Source organism: Pristis pectinata, chromosome 7 (genome assembly GCF_009764475.1).
Source record: "Pristis pectinata isolate sPriPec2 chromosome 7, sPriPec2.1.pri, whole genome shotgun sequence".
Lineage (NCBI taxonomy): Eukaryota > Metazoa > Chordata > Chondrichthyes > Rhinopristiformes > Pristidae > Pristis > Pristis pectinata.
The window spans coordinates 22,366,609-22,388,905 of NC_067411.1; the positions used below are offsets into that span (position 1 = coordinate 22,366,609).

At 38.5% G+C, this 22,297-nt stretch overlaps 1 protein-coding gene across 2 annotated transcripts; it reads left to right on the forward strand.

Annotated features, from left to right (window-relative positions):
- Window positions 1-161: 161 nt before the first annotated feature.
- On the forward strand, window positions 162-21,307 carry cenph (centromere protein H). 2 transcript variants are annotated; one of them, XM_052020471.1, is made up of 10 exons: window positions 162-244; window positions 5,599-5,745; window positions 7,770-7,825; window positions 11,280-11,331; window positions 11,492-11,563; window positions 12,711-12,767; window positions 13,925-13,988; window positions 14,726-14,777; window positions 18,398-18,558; window positions 19,804-21,307. In XM_052020471.1, exons 1-10 carry the CDS (start codon window positions 186-188, stop codon window positions 19,909-19,911), a joined length of 828 nt encoding a protein of 275 aa, XP_051876431.1. In that variant the 5' UTR covers window positions 162-185; the 3' UTR covers window positions 19,912-21,307. The 2 variants fall into 2 exon arrangements, with proteins under 2 accessions (XP_051876431.1, XP_051876433.1); XM_052020473.1 differs by having other exon boundaries at window positions 11,283-11,331.
- Window positions 21,308-22,297: the final 990 nt, after the last annotated feature.

Genomic DNA, 22,297 nt, shown 5'->3' on the forward strand with positions numbered 1-22,297 from the left:
ACTAATCGACCGCCGGCTTAATATAACCCGCCCGCATCGCTGTAACTCAATCCATTGGTAGGGCCGAGATTCCTGATTGATGTCTCCGTGAACGAAACAAGGGCCAGAGTTGTCAGAATCCCCGCCCTTAGCGCTCCAGCTCGACCAATAAGCGTGTGGAACTGGCGCCCAGAAGAATCGGCGCGATGGAGACGGTGCCGGCGGTGGGGATGGATTCTGGAGAAGGAGCGGCGCGGAGTATGGAGTAAGGGAGTGAGCGGCAGCTGTAATTAGAGGTTGTGTCCGTGTTCATTCGGCAGTGGGTGCCAGTAAAGTCATGGTCTCTTTGGGGCCATTGGATTGCCGGCCTGCGCTCAGAATGGGTAGTGTTTGAGCTCTGGCGGAGGGAGGGATTATTTGAACGGTAGACGCCGCAGAGATGAGACGGTGATGCCTGTTAGAGAAATAAAGGACTGCAGATGCTGGAATCTAGGTGAAAAACGCTATGATGCTAGAAGAATCCGTGGAGGAAAGCAGGCGGTCAACGCTTCGGGTCAGGACCCTTCTTCATCACAGTGTTTTTCATCTGTGATGCCTGTTGGTCGTTTGACAAGCTGGACAGAATCAGCTGGTGACCAGCCTGTTTAGTTGTGGCTCTGCTGTTAACCCTTTCACCTTTAAATCAAAATGTTGCATATCCCAAGTCAGAGACTGGGTACGAGATATGGGCTGCCCGTCCACCGCGGTATGATCAGAGAGCTGCAGGTGCAGTCTTTCTGATGAGCTGTTAAACAGTGTGTGTTCTTGGGTGGATGCAAGGGATCCCTTGGTGCCATTTTGAGATTGAGATCATCCGTTTTGCTGTTTCTGCTGTTTTTCTCTCTTCCATTTGTCCATCAGGCCAGACCTTTTTGTGTTATTCCCAGTTGCAGTTCTATTCCCAATCTCGTAATTTTCTCCCCTTTGTTTTGTCCGATCTCCCTTCTGTCCACGAGACCCACCAACTGTTTGGTTGCCGAATTTACCGACGACCTTTTACTTTGTGCCAAGGTGTGGTGTAAATAAGGAGGTTATGAAATAATATAGAAAGGTTAAGCGAATCTGCAAAGATGTGGCAAATCGTGTATAATGTAGGAAAATGTAAAATTGTCCTTTTGGCAGGAAAAATAAATAGGAAACATGTTGGTTAAATGATATATTGCAGATCGTATGCAAAACGTAATTGTGTCCTTGTGCATGATTTGCACAAAGCTTTTGTATGTAGATAGAGCAAGGAATTAGGAAAGCTAACAATATTAACGTTTATTGTGAAGGAATTGAATATAAACATATGGAGGCCATGCTTCAGTTACATAGGGCTTTGGTGTGACCACACCTGGAGTAATTTGTACAGTATTGATCTCCTTAGAGTCATATAGCACAGAAACAGGCCATTTGGCCCACCAAACCCCTGCTGGCTATTAAGTGTCTGTTTATACTAGAGAAGCAAGAAACTGCAGACTATGTAATCTGGAGTAAAAAAAAAACAAACTGCTGGAGGAACTCAGCAGGTTAGGCAGCATCTGCAGATCTATTCTAATCTGATTTACCAGCACTTGGTTCATTAATCTTCTGTACCTTGGTGATTCAAGTGCTCATCCAAATACTACTTAAATGTTGTGGGAGTCCCTGTCCTCACCACCTCAGAAAGGGCATTCAACATTGCAACCACCCTCTGGGTGAAAACATTTTTCCTCAGATCCCCTTCAACCCTCTTGCTCCTCACCTTAAATATATGCCTTCTGGTTTTGGATGTCTCCAGTATGGGAAAGCTTTCTCACTATCCATCCTATCAATGCCCCTCATAATTTTGTATGCCTCCATCTGGTCCCCTCCTCCACTTTCTTCATTCCAAGGAAAACAAACCCAGTCTTTCCTCATACTCAAAGTACTCCATCTAGGCAACATCCTGTCGAATCTCCTCTGCACCGTGTCCTGTGCAATCACATTTTCTTTCGTGTGATGACCAGGACTGCACACACAATACCCCAGCAGTGGCCTAACCAAGGTTTTATAAGGTTGTACTGTGACCTCCATACCTTTGTATTCCATTCCCTGCACTCTTTCTTCACCTGCTTATCTACTTTTAGGGATCTATGGAACTGTGCCTCTGCCCCTCGATGCTCTCTTGTGTGCTATAATTTATGGTGTATGTCCTACCCTTTTTAGACCTCCCAAAATGCACCACCTTGCACTAATCAAGATCGAATGACACCTGTCATTGATCTGTCCAACTTTCTAGCTGATCGATATCATCCTGTAGCCTAAGACTGTCCTCATCACTATAGGCAAGATCACCAATTTTCATGTCCTCTGCAAACTGACTATATTCATATCCAAATCAGTAATGTGCTTATCAAACAGTAAGGGTCCCAGCATGAATCATAGAGTCCTACAGCAGTGAAAAAGGCACTTCAGCCTACCATATCCCTGCTGGCCTTTTTGCCCATCTACACTAATCCTAGTTGCCCACATTAGAAGTGTATCCTTCAATGCTCTGCCTAGTTAAGTGTTTGTCTAAAAGCTTCTTAAACGTAATATTTGCATCTGATTCTACCATTTCCTCTGGCAGTGCATTCCAGATCTCAACCACTCTGTTTTTAAAATAAAACCTTCATCTTCAATTCCACCTTTCTCTCATCTCAAACATATGCACTCTTGTTTTTGATACCTGTACATTGGGGAGTGGGGGAAAGATTTTGACTTTCTACTCTATTTATGCCGCATGTATTCTTATACACTTCTATCAAGTCACCTCACAGCCTCCTTTGCTTCCGGGAAAACTAGCACAAACTATCCAATCTCTCCACATAACTCAAGTCTTCCAATCCAGGCAAGGTCCTGGTGAATCTCCTCTGCAATCTCTGCAGCAAAATCACATCCTTCATATAGTGTGGTGACCAGAACTGCACACAATACTCCCGGTGCTGTCTAACCAGTGTTTTGTAAAGTTGCAGCATAAATTCCCAACTCTTATATTCTTGGACCTAACCTATGAAGGCAAGCATGCCATATGCCTTCTTCACCACTCTATCGACCTGTCTTGCCACTTTAAGGAAACTATGGACTTGATCTCCTAATTCTTCAGTGTCCTACAATTTACTGTACATGTCTGGCTCCTATTTGACTTCTGAAAATGCTTCACCTTGCACTTGTTGGGATTAAATTCCACCTAGAAGTGCTCTGCCCAGCTTTCCATCTGATCTATATCCTGCTGTATCCTTGGACAAGCTTCTCGCTATCCACAACATCACTAATTTTCGTGTCATCTGCAGACTTAAATATACCTACTACATTTGTATTCAAATGTGGTATCCAAATGGTCCCTGTGGTACACCACTAATTGCAGGCTTCCAATCATTAAAGCAACCCTCCAACCTCATCATTTGTCTGCAGTTACCAAGTTGATTAGGATCCAATTTGTCAAATTGCCTTGGATTCCATGGGCTCTAATTTTTTGGACTCAGCCTTCCATGTGAGATCTTGTCTAAGGTCTTACTGATGTCTATGTAGAGTATGTTAACCACATTGCCCTCATCAATATATTTAGTTACCCATTCAGAAAAAACTCAATCAAATTAATCAGGCAGGATCTCCCACTGACAAAACTGTGCTGTCTATCCTGATCAACCCCTGCCTTTTCAAGTATAGATTAATCCTGTTTCTCAGACTCTCAGGCCTGTAATTACCTGACTTGTCCCTGCGGACTGCCTTGAATAAAGGTAATGTATTTGCTATCCTCTAGCTGTCACCCATGTCCAGTGAAGATTTGAAAATCTCTATCACAGCCCTAGCAATCTCCTCCCATTGCAGCCTGGAATACATGTCATACGGCCTGGGGATTTATCTACCTTGATGCACAGTAAGGCATCTAATACATTGTCCTTTTTTAATGTCAACATCATCCAGAATATCCCTGCCCCTCTCTCTGAAATCTACAACTATAATGCCTTTCTCCTCTGAATACAGATGAGAAGTATTCATTTAAGGCCTCATCAATATGGCTCCATGCACAGATTGCCTTTCTGGTCCCTAATAGGGACTCTGCTTACTGTCTTCTTAATATAAAATGCTTTGGGAATTTTCTTAATCTTATCTGTCAGTGATATTTTGTGGCCCTGCTTTGTCCTAATTTATTTTTTAAGTATTCCCCTACACATTCTATACTCCTGAAGGGCCTCACCATTTTTCAACATTTATTCCTGCCATCTGCTTCCTTTTTTTTCCACTTTATCAAATCCTCTATCCCTTGCCTTCCCTACCTTTCACTCATGCAGCCTGAACTCTCACATTTCACTTTTAAGAGACCCCTATTTGTCAGGTGTAGATTTACCTTCTGAGTAGCTGCTCCTAATCTACTTTTGCCAGGTTCTGCTTATGATATTGAAATTAGTCATTCCCCCCGCCTCCCCCACCTCCCCCACCCCCCAGCAATTCTGGATCACCCTTATCCCTTTCCATAACTACCTTGACAGTAAACAGTGTTATGATCATTATCCCCAAAATGCTCACCCACAGTTCACTACTTGATTGGCTTCATTTCCTAAGATTAAGTTCAGTACTACCTCCTTCTCTAGAAGGAATATCCATGTACAGCCATCACCTCTCTTACATTACCTGTGATGTCCATTCAATTTCTGTTTCCATACTGCTGATTCCATCCCTCTACCAACCAGGTTGTTCACCGCTTTGGTGTGACATTTGATCTATGAGCTAAGTTTTGGATTTCACATCCAGGCCATTACTAAGACTGTCTATTTCCACCTCTGTAACATTGCCTGAATCTGCCTCTGCCACAGCTTATCTACTGCTGAAATCCTCATCCTTTATCTCTAATCTTGACTATTCCAATGTACTCCTGGCCTTGCTCCCTATTTCTACTATCTATTAATTCTGATGCCCTCATCCTAATTCTCCCTAATTCAGTTTGGTCATCTTGTTGGTTTCCAGTTGAACAATATCTTGATTTTAAATTCTCCTGTTATTTTTAAAAGTCGCCTCTGTCCATCTTTGTAATCCCTTCCAGCTGTGTAACTGAAATTTCTAGGCTCCATCAATTGTGGCTTTTTGAACATAATTTAATTGTTCATTTAAATCACCATACCCTCAGTTGCAAGGACATAAAGCTGTGGAATTCCCTCCCTGAATCCCTCCACCTTGCCCCTTAAAATCCATTCGTCTAATCATGCTCTTGCTCAACTGCCCCATTATCTTTTGCATGCCTTGACATCAATAATTTATTTGATAGTGCTAATGTGAATTACCTTGGCACATATTTGCTCCATTAAAAGTGCTACATAAATAGATGTGTGCTAGCTAATATTTATTCCTCAATTAAAACATTATCTGGTCATTATTATACTGTTGTTTTGGACCTTGGGATGCGCATAATGCTCTTTTTGGGTTCATTAATTCATTTTGTACGACTTCTTAAGGATGTGATTTATGATTCTGATGTACCACTCCACCTTACAGCCTCCATGGCTTATTCCTGTTCCTAATTTGTATAAGTCAGTGCACAGTTTAACACTTGTATGTTCACACTATTTTCCATTGTGTAATAGCCTACCTGTCCTTTAGTATTTATAGAACTGAAAGATCCATTCTTCAGGAGCTTGGCAATTCCTGTATGAAGCTGGGACAGTTGGCACTTGATAATTTCCACGTAACACCAGCTGTTGGTCAAGAAAATGCTGCTGTAACGGACTCTATTCTGCATCTCATGTGGTGAGTAATGGCTGTGTATTAAGGGAAGTACAGTAGATTTTCAATATCCTATCACAGCAAAAATATTAATGTTTGGAATATTAATTATGAATACCTTGAAGTCTTAATTTTTCAGCTTGAATAAAACATTTTTCACTAACTGTGGCTTTCAAATTAAATGGTTTGGATAAATTTTTATTGATTTCTCCTAATAGAAATATAAAGTGCAGAAGGTCTTCGTGATTCTCCGAAATGATTATCCAGTTAGTCCCATTCCCTTGATCTTTTCTCGTGACTCTGCAAATTTCTCCATTTCAAGTTGCCTTTTGAATATTCCTCTTGAAACTCAACACTCCTTCAAGTTTGAATTCCTGATAATCAAAATCAGTTTCATTGTTTAAAAAAAATTATCCCCTCTAATTCTTTTGACAATTGTCTTAATGTTGTATCCTTTGTGTACCAATTTCCCTGCCAGTTGAAATTCTTTTTTCTGATTGCTGAATTTCTATTGATGGAGACAGTATTCTGTTTTGCAAATAGCTTATTTTATAGTATCAATTTGCAATTTCCTTGGAAGCATTCTGAACAATTTTGTTTGTGCATCTATCTACATATCTATTGCTAACTATTCAGATATGTAGACACATAGTTTACAAAAGATATGTTCAAATGACTGTTGCTCTGAGTGATTGTTGTATGTTGGATATAACATTATGCTGACTTTAACCAAATATTCACTCAAGCTGTCTTCCAATATATTAATGTAAATCTGCAATAAGGTTAAAAATAACTAGGAGATGCATGACACGTGTCAATGCAGTGGGAGTCCATTGCCACAAAAAATATAGAGCAAAACTTCACTGTGTTAAATCAATTCCTTTAAATTTTTCTGTTAGACTAATAATCCACAAGACAGGAATTTTATGTGCCAGAAAATTAATTGCATCTTGCTGACTTCTATTGTGGCAAATTGTGAGTATTTTTATCATTTGTCGAGTCTTCACACAAGGGTTGATTAACACCTAATGCAAGAGAGAGAGGGAAACAAATAAGCACATGTTTCGTGAGATAATGAGATAATCTGTCCCCTTAATATAAATATGTTTATCTGGAACAAAATGTTTATTCCTTGCTACTAATTATGTTTCACCATGGCTTACTTTATAAATAGTGAGATTTTTTAAATGTATTAATTATCTATCTTTAAATGTTGGTTCATCTTTCACACATGAAATTTCTTATTTTGATTTTTGGTCAGACGTGGTTTGTTTTGTATTGTTTTATTATGTTTCAGAGTTCTTGTTATTAATTGAAGTCTTGGTCTTTCTTACAAACATGCTTGGCCCATGTTCAATTCACAATCTATGGCAGTCTGAAGATACCACTGAAACATGAATGATGTGTACTTTTCTGAAGTAGTCTCTTAAGACTTCCCCTTTTTTTTATGCTCCCATCCCAGAAAATGATTATAGTATTTTATGACAGTAAATAATTCCAACTGAGTTTCACAAGAACATTGTGAATTAAACAGGGCTTTTGAAAATCTTTAGACCAGTGCACTGTTGAAGTGAATTTTGCCATAACTTTGGAGGATGAGGAGAGATTTCACAAGCATGGAATGGTTTAAGAAGAGAATTTCACTGCACAGGGCATGCTAGCTATAGTCTCTGTTTCAATTAGTGGAGTGGAAGCTGAGAGGAAGGCACAATATAACTGAATCTGGAGAAAGGTCAACAGTTCAGAAAAGATTGCAAATGGAAAATCAAAATTGGCCATGGAAATACCAATATCTCTTAACTTCTTAAATTTGGCAATGATGTAGGAAAGTAAAAACATATTGTGTTAGGCTGAATATTAAAGCTCATCAAAATTGCATGCTGCAAGGCAATCCCATATATGTATAGAATTGATGTTACTGTAAAGTTCAATGCCAGCTTCAGTCCTGAAGATCTGAACCAAAGGCAATACTTGTATTTTTTATTTACTTCTCCTGCTGGATGCAAAAATAACAACTGTTTTATGTTTCCTGTATATTTTCTTTATAGGTTAAAGGATCAAGTAACCCAACAAACAGTGGAACTAGAGACTGGTGTGAAAGCTTGTAAGATGTTTTGAATTATGTTTTAAATCATTTTGGTTTTCCATCCCAGCTATGTGAGTTATGAACTGTGCAGTCATTATTTCTTCATTGAACATGTTTATAGTAGAATAATGTTCATATGTAGATTTAATTTGTTTGAAGCATGTTTGATATTATGATTTGGAGAACTGAATGTAACATTCTTCAAGACTTGGATCAGGAATCTAGCACAAAGCATTTTAATGCAGGATTGAAGGAGTACTGCATTGTGGGTGGTACTGTCCTTAAGGTGAAACAGTAAACAGATTCCATATATGCTTTTGACTGGACATAAAAAAAAATTCCATAGCACCATTTTGAAGGAAAACAGTGGAGATATTTTTGGTGGCCTAACCAGTATTTATCTCCATTAGTATTACTGCAACAGATTATTTAGTCATTATCCCGTCGTTGTTTGTGTGAACTTACAGTGTGCAAATTGTCTGCCATGTTTTCAATTTTGTAAGGAGGACTAGATTTCCACAGTGTTTCATCGTCTGCAAAACACTTTAAGATGTCCCAGAGTCTTGAATGATGTTATATTATTGCATTTTTTTTCTTTTCTTTTGCATGTTCCTCATGTGTCACCATTAGTGGAAGTTCTCCTTTATGTGTGAAACACTGCAGTTTCAGCTCATGGTCTAAGCATCTTGACCAATGTCAGCATGGGTAACAATTGACTCTAATAATTGATCTCAATCCCCTTAGCTGAGGTGGTTACTGTCCTGTGAGGATTTGCATTCATTATTACCACCTAGTGACTTCCATTGTAAAGTTTTTGTGTGGATGTTCAAAGCAAATATCTTTTTAGTCCTCACATTATAATGTTGAGTTATGAGAGTAGTGATTGCTTCTGCACTTGCTTCCTTCCCTTGCCCTTCTGGTTGCTGCCAAGCTGCAGCTGGTCCTTCCCAAAGTTCTGTTATGTTGCATATAATGGAATTTATTTTTGTCCCAAGATAGGTGACGTGATAAGTGCCTCGTCTTCTGTAGGTAGTTAAGTTCATAGAGTTATACAGCATGGAAACAGGTCCTTCAGCCCAACTCGTCCATGCCAAGATGCCTATCTAAGCTAATCTCATTTGCCCGTGTTTGGCCCATATCCTAAATTTTTCCTATCCATGTACCTGTCCAAAATTTTTTTTTATAGATGTTGTAATTGTTCCTGCCTCTACCACCTCCTCTGGCAGCTTGTTCCATATACCCATCATTCTCTATGTGGAAAAACTTGTCCCTTAAATTTCATCAGGCATCTAGCCTTGGTTGAGTGGTAGCTCTCTGAGTCTGATGATGGGTTGGTATTGGTATTGGTTTATTATCGTCACTTGTACCGAGGTACAATGAAAAGCTTGTCTTACAAACCGATCGTACAGGTCAATTCAATACACAGTGCAGTTACATTGAGTTAGTACAAAGTGCATTGATATAGTACAGATAAAAACAATAACAGTGCGGAGTGAAGTTTCACAGCTACAGAGAAAATTCAGTGCAATAAGGTGTAAGGTCACAACAAGGTAGATCGTGAGGTCATAGTCCATCTCATTGTATAAAGGAACCATTCAATAGTCTTATCACAGTGGGGTAGAAGCTGTCCTTAAGTCTGGTGGTCTGTGCCCTCAGGCACCTGTATCTTCTACCCGATGGAAGAGGAGGGAAGAAAGAATGTCCCAGGTGGGTGGGGTCTTTGATTATGCTGGCTGCTTCACCAAGACAACAAGAGGTAAAGACAGAGTCCAAGGAGGGGAGGCTGGTGTCCATGATGCGCTGGGCTGTGTCCACAACTCTCTGCAGTTTCTTGCGGTCCTGGGTAGAGCAGTTGCTGTACCAAGCCGCAATACATCCAGATAGGATGCTTTCTATGCTGCATTGGTAAAAGCTGGTGAGAGCCAAAGGGGACAAATCAAATTCCTTTAGCCTCCTGAGGAAGTAGAGGCGCTGATGAGCTTTCTTGGCCATGGCATCTATGTGACTTGACCAGGACAGGCTGTTGGTGATGTTCACTCCCAGGAATTTGAAGCTCTCAACCCTCTCGACCTCAGCACCATTGATGTAGACAGGTGCATGTACACCACCCCCTTTCCTGAAGTCAATGACCAGCTCTTTTGTTGACATTGAGGGAAAGGTTGTTGTCATGACACCATTCCACTAAGCTCTCTATCTCCTTCCTGTACTCCGACTCATTGCTATTTGAGATACGGCCTACAAGTTAAAGGTCCATTCAGGAGATTTGGGTGCAAAGTCCACTGCAGTCCCATAATCCACTGTCATGTTGTCTGGGGTACTGCATTTCAGGTGAGATGTTCAACAAAATGCCTGATCTCCTCTGTGTTACAACAATTACTCTGCTCTACTTTGAAAGTACCTCATTGGCTTAGACATACTCTGGTATCATGAAATATGCTTTTTCACGTTTCAGATTTAATGCTCTATAAAAGTTAAGTTCATCCAAAAGTCTGCTTTCACCTACTATATTTTTGCATATGGGGGACATGGCATTTTGTGCCTTGTCCTCCAAAATCACCCACTAAAGTTGTTAGTTTCCATTTTATGTAACCTTTTGCATTTGCTCTTTCTAACATCCTCTTTCCCTCCAACATCAACAACACTCTGATTTCCTCAAACTACACTCTGGAATATTTTTTTTTGCTCGCCTCCTCCTATATGCTGGATTTCTCTCCCTCCTCTTTTGTTCCTTTCCGTCTTCCTTGTTTAAAATGTTCATTAAACACTATCTCCTCTGTATCCTCCCCTTTTATTAAACATCCAACATGTTTATCTGGATACCCCAGGATATCTTTTGGACAAATGCTAAAGCCTCATTGATGACGTCCCATGTTAAGTAGAGGGAAGGAAAATTCACACAGAAGCCACCATTTCTGCCCCATTCTTATGATGTCACATACCTGAAAGTGGGGAGGGAACTGTCTGCTTGGCCTCTTTTTTTGAGACTACCATGTTCCTCTTCCAGCAGCTTTTTAAAAGTAATTCACTATGACTAGGCTGCTTTATTTCTTGCTGCATGCTTCAATTAAGTGGCTGGTATCCTGTGCATAATTAGACATGGGTGCGTTAGATCTTCCTCTGTGTTTGTGAGTGACATGTTGTATATTCCTCTTGATTTTTTGAGGAGTAAAAAAGATATTTGTAGAAAACATTTCACTTCATTGTGAATTTAATAACTAGAAACATTTAAAATAATTTCTAGTACTATTGAGGGTCTGAGCCGAAAGCAAAAAAGTGGAATTGAACAGCTGATTAATGGGAGATGTTATTCTGTAGAATATACTGAGTGCTGTGTTTCACTCCCCTGCTACTCCAAAGACCTTCATTTCTCAGTTGATTAAGTGGCCACCAAAACTCAACCATCAAGATTAAGCAAGTAACCAAAAGTTTTTTTTTGGACCAAGTTTAATGAGTATTTGTATTTTTTTTTAAGCAGGTGTTGAAACCAATACAGAGGCTGTGTCAGAAGATAACCTGAAAGAAACGTACGTTTATTCAGTTTATTGTTCTACTGTGAACTAAAAGATGGATTATCTTTCAGTTCTCTTATTACAATATTATTTTCAGTATGAGGAACCATAAGGAAATGTAACATAATCTATCAGTTAATTAAGAACTGATTACTTTCTTCTATGTCTTTGACAGAATTCAAGTAATTGAAAGGGAATTAGAAGATGCTTCAGTCTCTTTCCAGCAGAAAAACATGGCCCTACATAGGTATGAAAAAATCTAGGTCACATTATTGTGTTTTGGCTCCAAATGTTGTTTTATTTTATTTACATTTTTAATATATAGAAGGCCAGTATTACTTCCCCTGAGAAGTTGACAATGGCAGTCATCTCTTTGGATTACTATAGTGATGAAGCTATTGCTGTTCATTTGGGACTTGCAGAACTTTGGTTTAACTTTGTTGAAGGAATAGTAATCTAGTTCCATGTGGGGATAATGTATAAGTTTGAAGAATTTAAAAAAAATAAAATCCTAACTAGACAGATAAATCTGCGCTGTGATGGACACTTGGTATTTTGAGAGGAAAAATTTGACTTTTTTTTAAAATCTGCGTGTTCACGAGACACAAGTGTTGCTGGCAAGGTAGAAATTTATTGTTAATCTCTAAATGGCCCCTGAGTCAACTGGCTGGACCATTTCTGAGAGCAATTAACAGTTAACATTAGTGGGACTAGAGTTACATTTAGACCAGACTGGGTAAGCATAGCAGATTTCTTTCCCTGAAGTTACTTAGTGTATTAGATGGATTTCTATCACAAAACAGTAGTTTCATAATTGCCATTTCTGATACTTTTCATTCTAGACATTATTGAAGTTCCTCAGTTTCTGTGGTAGGATTCAAACTTTCTGGATCCTAGTCCACTATGTACCATTTCTTTACCTATACAGCATTGAAAGACTTTTTTTTGTGTCTAGAATGGGTGGAAACTTGATGGGTATATGCTATGTCAAATCCCCATTTCACTAATGTGCTGCTTACCATTTGGCAAAGTTGGAAAACATTTTATGGGTGATGCATGCGAACTGAATGAAATATGTACTTTGGTATATTTCTCCACTAGGTTGCAGACTAAGTAGGGGTCCTATTCCAATATCAATGCACTCTCATTGAAAATTCCAGGCAAATTAAGGCAGTGGCCCATCTGTGAGTTGCATGTTATATATATGTCATTAGATAGATCTCTCTGTAAAGCAACTGCAAAGGGCAGTAAAATCATCTTGATGACAATCAGTCATTTACCATCTGGCTAACCAAACCTAGGAGCAGACTACAAGTTTTGCAGCTTTGAGGTTGTTTTTTAAGCTCCCAGAATGAAGAAACACAAAGATGCTTGACTCTTCTGCTATTTTGCAGGCTTCAGTACACACATGCTCTACGAGAAGCAGCACAAATGAATGATAAAGAAGGGAAGTAAGTATTTCCAGTGCTCGGTTTAGTAAGTGCTGTGTTGACTTCGTTCAAGTGCATCAAGATTAAAGACAAAGTAGATTTTTAAATTCAGCTACTTTGATTGCTACTTGATTCAAATTTAGACTTCAGCATTCTTGTTTTGTAAACATTCAACTGTATGAATCAGGAGCAGGTATAAATCACTTGGCTACTAAAACCTGCTCTGCTATTTAATAAGATTATGGCTGATGCGAGTGTAACCTCAATTCTGCATTCCCTTTCAAACCCTTGGTCATCAAGAATCTGTCTACTTTTGCCTATGAAGGAGGAGAATGGGAAGACCAAGCAACCTTACATTTTGATTAATGAAAAGGCCTTATTATTGAGTCATACAGCATGGAAACAGGCCCTTTGGCCTGCCATGTCCATGCCCACCATTGTACCCATCTACACGAATACTGTTTACCAGCTCTTGGTCCCTAGCCTTCTATGCCTTGGCAATTCAAAGCCTCTCTTTTCATTTCAACATATCAACAAAATAACCATCTGTTGTTACTGATGTAAAATTACATCCAAGTAACTTTCTGGAGTTTATTGTGCTGATACTGATAACTTTGTTACTTTTCTGAATTTTACATTACCACCGATTCTCTCATTCTAAAAGTTCCTTAGCTTGGTGGTTTATAAAAATTTCCATTTTAAAAAAAAACAACTTGAAATATTTTTCCCTCTCACCAGATATGCCTAGTCTGTTGGTATTTCCAGCATTCTCACCTTTTTCCCCCAAATTTCCAGCAACAGTTGTGCTCTGTACCTGAAGGTTCCAGCATGTTCTTTTGGCTTTTCTCTCTGACTGCTAGCACTGAAAGTAATTACTACCTGGATAACTTTGGTTTCCATTCTATCACAGACATTCCCTCCTCTTTCTATCTCTCAATCTCTCTACAACTTAAAACATGCTTGTGTTTTCTCATTTTCCTATGCTGAAGGTTCATTGGTCTGAAATGTTTAATCTTTCTCTCTCCACAGATGCTGCTTCACGTGCTGACTATTTAAGGCATTTTCTGTCTTCGTTTGAAATGTTATTATTCTAAAAATGCAAACTATTGTAGGCTTTTAAATAAGATCAAAGTTCAACTGAAGTCTAATTTTTATAATGACTTGTTCCTTGTTTTTAGGTTGATAATGGAAACAATCAAACACTCTTTAGACCTTTGTTCTGAGATTATAGCAACCCAGAAGGTAAGTTGGATATAATTAATCACTAGTGTATTTCAGAGTTAACAATCATTACTGACATTAACTTTTAAATGTGTAATAAAAACTTTTTTTCTCTCTCCTTATTCATTTCCTCCTACTTGTATATCTGGAGATAGATCATCTGTAATCAACAAGCCTTCACCAACCTCTCTCAGCTTGCACGATTACTAAATCTATCATCCACTTTGACTTGTTCTCCAGTGTATTACAAACAATTCTCGTTTTTTTTGTGTTACTCCACTCCTCTCCCTTCCCTACAACTAGAAATATATTTGATTTCTAATTTTTCCTCGTTCTGATGAAAGGTTATCAACCTGAAATTTTAACCCTGTTTTTCTCCCTCTGTCTTTCCAGCTGCTGCCTAACCTGCTGAGAATTTGCAGTATTCTGATTTTAATTTTGAATTTATGGTATATGCAGTATTTTGCTTTGTCAGATTAATTAATGCTATTCCCAAAGTGGGGCTTAAGGATATTGTTGAGGCAAAATGGCATTAATTTCACATTTTGCTGTGCTTGGCCTGGGAGAGTCTGCTGCTAGTACACTACTAAAAGTTCCATTCCTCCACAGTGATATAAACTCCATTTTATTTAAAATAAAATATTAATGCTGCTGATATTTTCCTTCATTTCTTTAATCAAATAGTTAATTATACTATTAGAATTCTCACTTTTAAAAACTTGTGGAAATCCAATAATTATTTCTTTCTTTTGTTATAGGAAGTTCACACTTTGGAAAATGCAGTGTTTGAAGTTCAAAAGCAGAGACTATGTAATTATCATTTTGATGCAATATTTGTTTCACAATCAATTCAATAGAATGCACTACTGGCATATTATTTTAGTAATAAATTTATTCCTTGGCCACCTATTGTACAACATTCCACTCGGACCCAATTTCAAAATGTATAATGGATTTTGTTCTCTTTTAACATTCGTATGTTAGAACGCTAAGCTTGAGAGACAGAATTTAACAACAGTATGGGAGACCAAGGCCATATGAGTTTAAAAGTGATGCAGTGAATTTAAAAATGATGTTGGGGGACAGGCAGTTATTTTAAAAGGAGTATGGGAGACATGGAGTTCATGAGTTTAAACACACTTTTGACGAGCAAACTTATGAAAAATATAAAGTTTTGATTGGTGTTAGTAAAGCAATAATTCTAAGAGTATTCTAGGTCATCATCTTATCAATGCAGTGAGTTAATCTAATAAATAGAGGCATGGCCTGGTACCTCAGACCCATGCCATGCACATCTTGTGTCATATGGGAATTTGGGGATGTTTCAAGTATACTAGACAACCACAGATGCATGGAATGCTGTCGGCTAGGGCAGCTTGAGCTTAGGGGTATGAGCATGAGCACCAGCTGACACCACTACAGTCCATCTGTGAGTCTGTATTTCATTGATGGCATGTTTTGGGAGATGGTCACACTCTAGCTTAAAGTGCAGGTAGAGAGGGAATAAGTGATTGTCAAACAAACAAAACTAAGCAGACAGGTAGTTCAGGAAACCTCTGAGGACATCTTGCTCTCTAACCAGTATTCAGTTTTGAGTATCGAAGAGAGGGAGGATTCACCAGGAGAGCTCAGCCACAGGTAAGGATGTAGCGTACTAGGTGACTTAGCTGTTCAGGGAAGGAGAAGAAAAGATAAGAGAACAATGATTTGTAGAGAATTCTATGGTTAAGGAAGCAAATGGGCCTTTTACAGTTAGATGTGATTCCAAGATGGTATGTTGCATTCCTGGTGCCAGGATCAAGAAGATCATTGAGTGGCTGCAGAAATTACTGGAAGGGAAGGCATGAACAACCAGAGGTTATGGGTCTATGTCAGTACCAATGACATATGTGGTTAAAAGGGAGAGGACCTGCAGGCAGATTTTAAGGAGTTTGGAAAGAGATTAAGAAGCAGGAGCTCAAAAATAGGTTTGGCCACAACTGGAGTACTGCAGGCAGTTCTGGTCACCACTTTATAGGAAGGATGTGATTACACTGGAGAGGGTGGAGAGATAATTCACCAGGATGTTGCCTGGGAGTGGATGTTTCAATGATGAGAAGAGACTGGATAAGCTCTGTTTGTTTTCTTTGGAGCTGAGGAGGCAGAGGGGAGACCCAGTAGAGATTTACAAAATGATGAAGGGCATAGATTGGATTGAAAGAAGGAATCTTTTCTGTGTAGAGCTGGTGGGCAGAGATTTAGGGTAAAAGGTCTGGAGGGGATCTAAGGAAGATGTTTTTTTCCACCCAGAGGGTGGTTGGAATCTGGAACACATTGCCTGAGGTGGGGGGAAGGGAGGGTAGTAGAGGCAGGTATTATCACAACACTTTAGCAATATCTAGGTGAGCACTTGTATCACCATTGGCATAGGAGGCTATGGATCATTCGGGTGGTAAATGGGATTAGTGTAGGTGCAATATTGGTTCAAAAAAAATCATAGCTGTGGGAGTGGATAATATGTTGGAAGGATCATCAAGTGAACATAAACTGGTTGAACTGAAGAACAAGAATGGAGAAATTACACGAAAGGGCATGTATTAAGGACCGCCAAACAATGTGGGGGAAATTGACAAGCAGATTTCTCATAAGTGCAAAAATACTTCAGCAGTAATATTGGAGGATTTTAATTTTCTAAATATTAATTGAAAGTACAATCTATATGAAAGGTATACAATGCACAGAAATCCTAAATTGCTTTCAAAAGAACTTATTTACCTAGTATATAGCAAATCCAACCAAGAAAAAAGGGGGGCAGAGTAATTCTGTTCAAGGGAATGAAATTGGGCATGTGGAAGAGCAGTTTTGTGATGGTGATCATTATTCAGCTAGATTTACCATAGTTGTAGAGAAGAACAAAGATAAAATAGGAATAAAAATTCTAAACTGGGTTAAGGTCTATCTACCAGGCTGGCAAGTGATTTAGCGAAAGTAGATTGAAACCACCCACTTGATCATAAATCAATTGGAGCAATGGGAGGCAAATCGAGAAGAAGCTTTAAGGGATTCTGGGTAAATGTGGTTCCACATGGAGAAAGGAAAGAACTGGCAATCCAGAGCCTCCTGGATGATGAGGTTAATAGAGGGTAGGGTAGCACAGAAAAGAGAGATTTTGTCAGATACTGAGAACTTTATTGCAGATAGCCTTAAAGAATATTATGTGTAGGGGTAAACTTAAAAGGGAGATTAGAAAAGTAAAGAGAAGGCAGGAGTAAATAGTCACCAATAAAATCAGAGAAAATCCCGAGATGTTTTATAAATACATAAGGAGCAAGAAGATAACTAAAGAAGAGGACCTATTAGGGGCTGAAGAAGGGACCTATGTGTGGAGGTAGAGGATTTGGTAGGGTTATAAATGAACTTTGCAGCTGTCTTTACAAAAAAGGGGGTTCGTGTTAATGTTATGGTTAAGGAGGAAGTCTGGAGAATATTGGACAGCTTAAACATTTTAAAAGGGGAAGTATTAAGGGCTTTTGCTTCCGTAAATCACTAGGCCTGGATGCAGTATATCCCAAGCTGTTGTAAGAAGCACTGGAGGAAATTGTAGAGGCTCTGACCATTTCTCAATCATCCCTGGAACAAATAAACCATATAAACAAGATCAGTCAGTTTAACCTCAATAGTTGGCAAATTACTGGAATCAATTCTGAAGGATAGTATAAATTTTAATTTAACAATCATGGATTAATAAAGGACATTCCAGATGAATTAGTTATGAAGGGAATATCATAACTGAATAATTGAATTTTTTGAGGATGTACAAGGAGGATCAATGAGGTCAGTGCTTGATGTGGTCCGCAAGGCTTTTGGCAAGGCCCTACATAGTTGGTCAAAAGAGTAAAGAAGCAGGGGATCCAAGGGAGAATAGCAAATTGGCTCAGTGGCAGGATCCATGTTTTAGTGACTGGAACTCTTGTTTTATTTTTCAAGGACTGTGGGCTTTGCATGCCGAGCCAGCATTTAAATGCCATCCCTAGTTTGTCCTTGTCTTCCTCCTCCCTCTTCCCCCACCACCCGCCTCTCCTTTCAGTAATTGTTTTTTCTTATCAGTCTTACATGCTTTTGATGCCAGTCATTACAATACTTTGGAAGTATTGTGACCATGTTGAGCGCTTTTTGTGTATTTTCCAATTTGCAGACAATTAACTTGAGGATGTCTATAAAAGTTGAACCTGTTCATTACCCGGGGAGGGCCTGTACATGTGCGTGGCAAATTTTTAATTGTCTGATGTGTTCTGATATAATTACTGGGTAAACAAGTACAAACAAGTTTGAGGTAGTTCAAGCCTCTAGTGAAATACAAATAAATGTAAAAGATAGTAGCAGAGTACCCAGTAGTAGTTGTATTACAACTTTAATCCATAACAGCTTGTGCATTTTTTTTTGTTTTATAGTGTTGAAACGAAAAATGCAAGGTGTATTAAAGGACATGAGAGCTGAAAAGAAGAAGCAGCAACAATTGCTACAGCAATTAGAGAATGAACTTCCAAGGCGTGGAGAAAAGAACTTGCAAGAACACTTTAAAATGGTGACATTAATTCAGAAGGTTTTGCAGGTAGAGGTTGTTAAACATAAAATTTTTTACCTAATATTGTATATTTTTGAAATACAAAACCATATTATATTTACTTCAAAGCTGTTTTCCTCCACCACCCTGCTCCCAATTTCTTCGCTAAATACCTCAACTGCTTCTGATGTACAATTCCATGTAAAATGAGCTCTTTTGAGAACATTGGTCATGTTCATGGTTAATCGTGTGATCTTGGACTGCAGTCCAGTTTTTGCCACTATATGGTTGTCATCCTGGGATTTTTTTTTCCTCTCCTCTTAAAATAATGGAGGGTCAGCGGGGCAATTTGTGGACTGACAACTGTACATAAATTTCTACCCAAGTGTTGGCAGGATGTTCAACTGCTTTGAACATTACAACTGAGTCTAGTCCTGGCTTCTTAGCGTGCAAACATACACACAAATGTATATATCCAGGGAGCCCCATTGAAGGTAAAAGGAAAAACTTGCTATTAGTCACACAAAAATATCTTGCAACATTTCAGGTACAATAACTTTTGATTTAAATTGCAGTCACAGTTATATAGGAAACAATTGCTGCTTTGCATATACGCAGCTACCACAAAGCATAATGATAATAATTTATTTGAATTAAACTCCAATCAATCCCAATGTGGAAGTCAGGCCTCTTGATTTACGGCAGTTCCTGGGACAGCAACAGAACTCCTAAATGCCTTCTGGATGTGCCATGGGAGTAAGTATGGGAATGGGGGATTAAAATGTACTGCAATTGCTGAAAATCCCATATTTCAAACAGCAGATGGCGGAAATTTAATTTTGGGCAGCATCTATAACGAAAGGAGGATGTTTCATGTCAATAACCCCTTTTTTAACCAACTGATATAGCAAAAGAGCAATGAGAAAGGGAAGGGGTCGAATACCTGGAAGATATGGCCCAGGAATGTGGTGGAAGAAAATGGCAGATGACACAATATTTGCATAACTTGTGTGTCTCTGAAGCACCTCTGTTCTTTTATTATTGTATCTTGTCAAACCAGCACAACTTGATCATCTACCTTCTGCAATGTCAGATGAATCCAATTACCTTGACACAAACTAAAAACTGTAGTTGGAATAAGGGGCTGTAGTATTCTTTTACATATTTCATCAACCTCAAATAATAAAAGCAACATAAAATAGGTAGAACAATTGCTGAATTATGTTGTTAATCATTAACATTTTTTCTAATGTTTTGAAAATTAATCAGGAATATTGACTTTTACTTTTGCAGGGTGTTATTCTTGCCAGTGGAGTGAACTGGGCCAATGATCCTGAATTGAAAGAAATAGTTTTGCAGCTGGAGAATAATCCACTTGAAGAAACAGATTCAATCCACTGATGTTCTGCTATCGCCTTTGATGGTGAAGGGCAAATTGAAGTCCAACGTAATTTGTAAAGTAATACTTTACATTAAGTACCTTTCCTATCCCTTCACTGCCTGGTTTCCACCAGAATATAAAGCATTGCATTTTTGATCTCCTCCTGGTGTAATGGGCCAGACCTTGCTGACCTGGTCTCCCTGCTACCTGCAGTACCCACCTATTCCCAGGCCCTTCCCTATGCCCACATGTGGCTGATCTGGATGAGCTAGGCCAGTGTCTCTGACTCTATCTCAGAGTCCAGTGAGGACCGAGCCCTAAGTGGACACAGTGATAAGGCTCTACCCCTAAGTGTTCCTGACAGTTGATAAAGCTGGGGTTTGGACTTGATTAAAACACTGTAAATTTAATAATTTTTAATGTATCTGGCATTGAGCTATTGAAATTGAATAAATGCATTAAAAATTCTTAAATTTAAAACATCATTATCTAAAAACATAAATAACAAAATATGTCTAATTATTTACAGGTAACTTGCCTTCCCCACTTTTTGTCCTGTGGTCCCCATTTGAAATTAATGGGGTGTGAGATTCTGTGCCAGATCAGAACCAGACCCAAGAGGCTTTCTTTTCCACGGCTCCCATTTCTGCTCAGCCCCTTCCCCATCTCCCAGATGTAATTCTGATATCCCAGCAAGACTGGACAGCACCCCTTTTTTTCCCCGGCAGCAGGGAAAACTGATACCTTTGGGCTTTCCAAAATCTGTCACTAAATTTTTGACTCTTTTTGTTTGATGCAGCATGCAAGGTAGACTGGGTTTTCAGTTTCATTGGCTGAATTCTGGGAGTGCAGTAGTCAGCAAAATCTGGTCCTGATGTGCAAAGTGATTTCCAATTTGTTTTCAACAGTCTTTATGTAGAGTTATCTTTCAGGTGAGTTTTTGGTGATAGTTTAAATTGTGATGAAATGTAAATTGTGATGAAATGTGAATTGTATCTTGGCTTTCTTGTCAGTGGTGAATATAAATTGGGAGGCAATTAGAATTTACTGGAAAAAATCCGCTGTGCAAAATTAACTAAGTTTTTTGATTGAATATTTTGTTGATATTGTAGTGTAATTATTTATTTCCATTTAATCCAGTCTATATATGTTCTTGCAAATATTTTTCTCCTTCCCCATTAATATTTAGTGTCCTTGTAAATATAAATACTAATATTTAAGAACTTGTCCCATTATAATGGGTTAAACCATTTCAAAATGTAAATCTGAAGTACAAATGACAATACTGTATGTTTTATTTTGTCCTTCAGTATAAAACCTGGAGTCACATGAAAGTTGGATATATTCATGCAGAAATGCCATTTTATATAAAAAGTGGCAAAGATGTGGCGATGGTTATAAAAATCAATAAATGAATAGCTGTCCTGTTTTCATTTGTTCAGTGCCAAGTTTTATATGTATTGTAGTTTGCATGTTTCCCATAGGCTCATTTAATTTATTTGTTGGATATTTTAATGAAGTACATAATTCATGCTTTTTGGACCAAATCCTGCATTTAAGCTAAAATTGTGTATTTATTCAATTTAAAATTCATCACAGATTACAAGAATTAATTTAATTCCCAGAGGCTCATTTATCCCGAAGCTACACTTTATTTTTAAGGTCTACTCCCAACCCTCATAAATACATTTGAAATCTAGTCATATCAGAATGCTGAGCAATACTTGTTTCTACTGATACTTTCACATTACGAAGCTGAAATTGAATGTAAAGTTGAATTGTATTCAATGCAGATAATTCATATTTTACCAAAGCCTACAAAAGAAAAAAATACAGTAGATACTAAATCTGAAAATCCTTGGGATACTTGGTCAGGCATCAGTTGTTTAGGAAATCTTTTTCGAATGAAGGATCAGAACAAGGGAGAGGTTAAAAATATTAATCAGGCAAGCGCACAGGAGCAACTGATAACGTAATAAGTAATGCACGTTCATAAAATAAAGCAGAGGCAGAATGTGAAAAGTGTGTTGGCTAAATAGAATGGGAAGTATGAGAGGAAAGAAACAGCAAAGATCTTAGAGCAGGATAAAATGGCGGCACAACATTGTGGGCCGAAAGGCCTGTACTGTGCTGTAGTGTTCTATGTTCTAAAGCAAATTCTAGTGATCGAGGAGTTGAGCAAACTCCGTCTTTCCAATACCACTGGTTTACGATAGCCCATCACCTTTGATCGGATCCTTGGCGTTCTTCAAGAAGACACTAACCCCGTGTTACAGAATACTGTATACCACCAGCAAGTGGCAACTCTGTTAAAATCATTAAGGTCAAAGTGCTATTTTTCTTTGATAAAGCAGTTCGAAATTAGTTTTTAAAAATAGTTTGGAGCGAACTGATTAGACTGCCTTA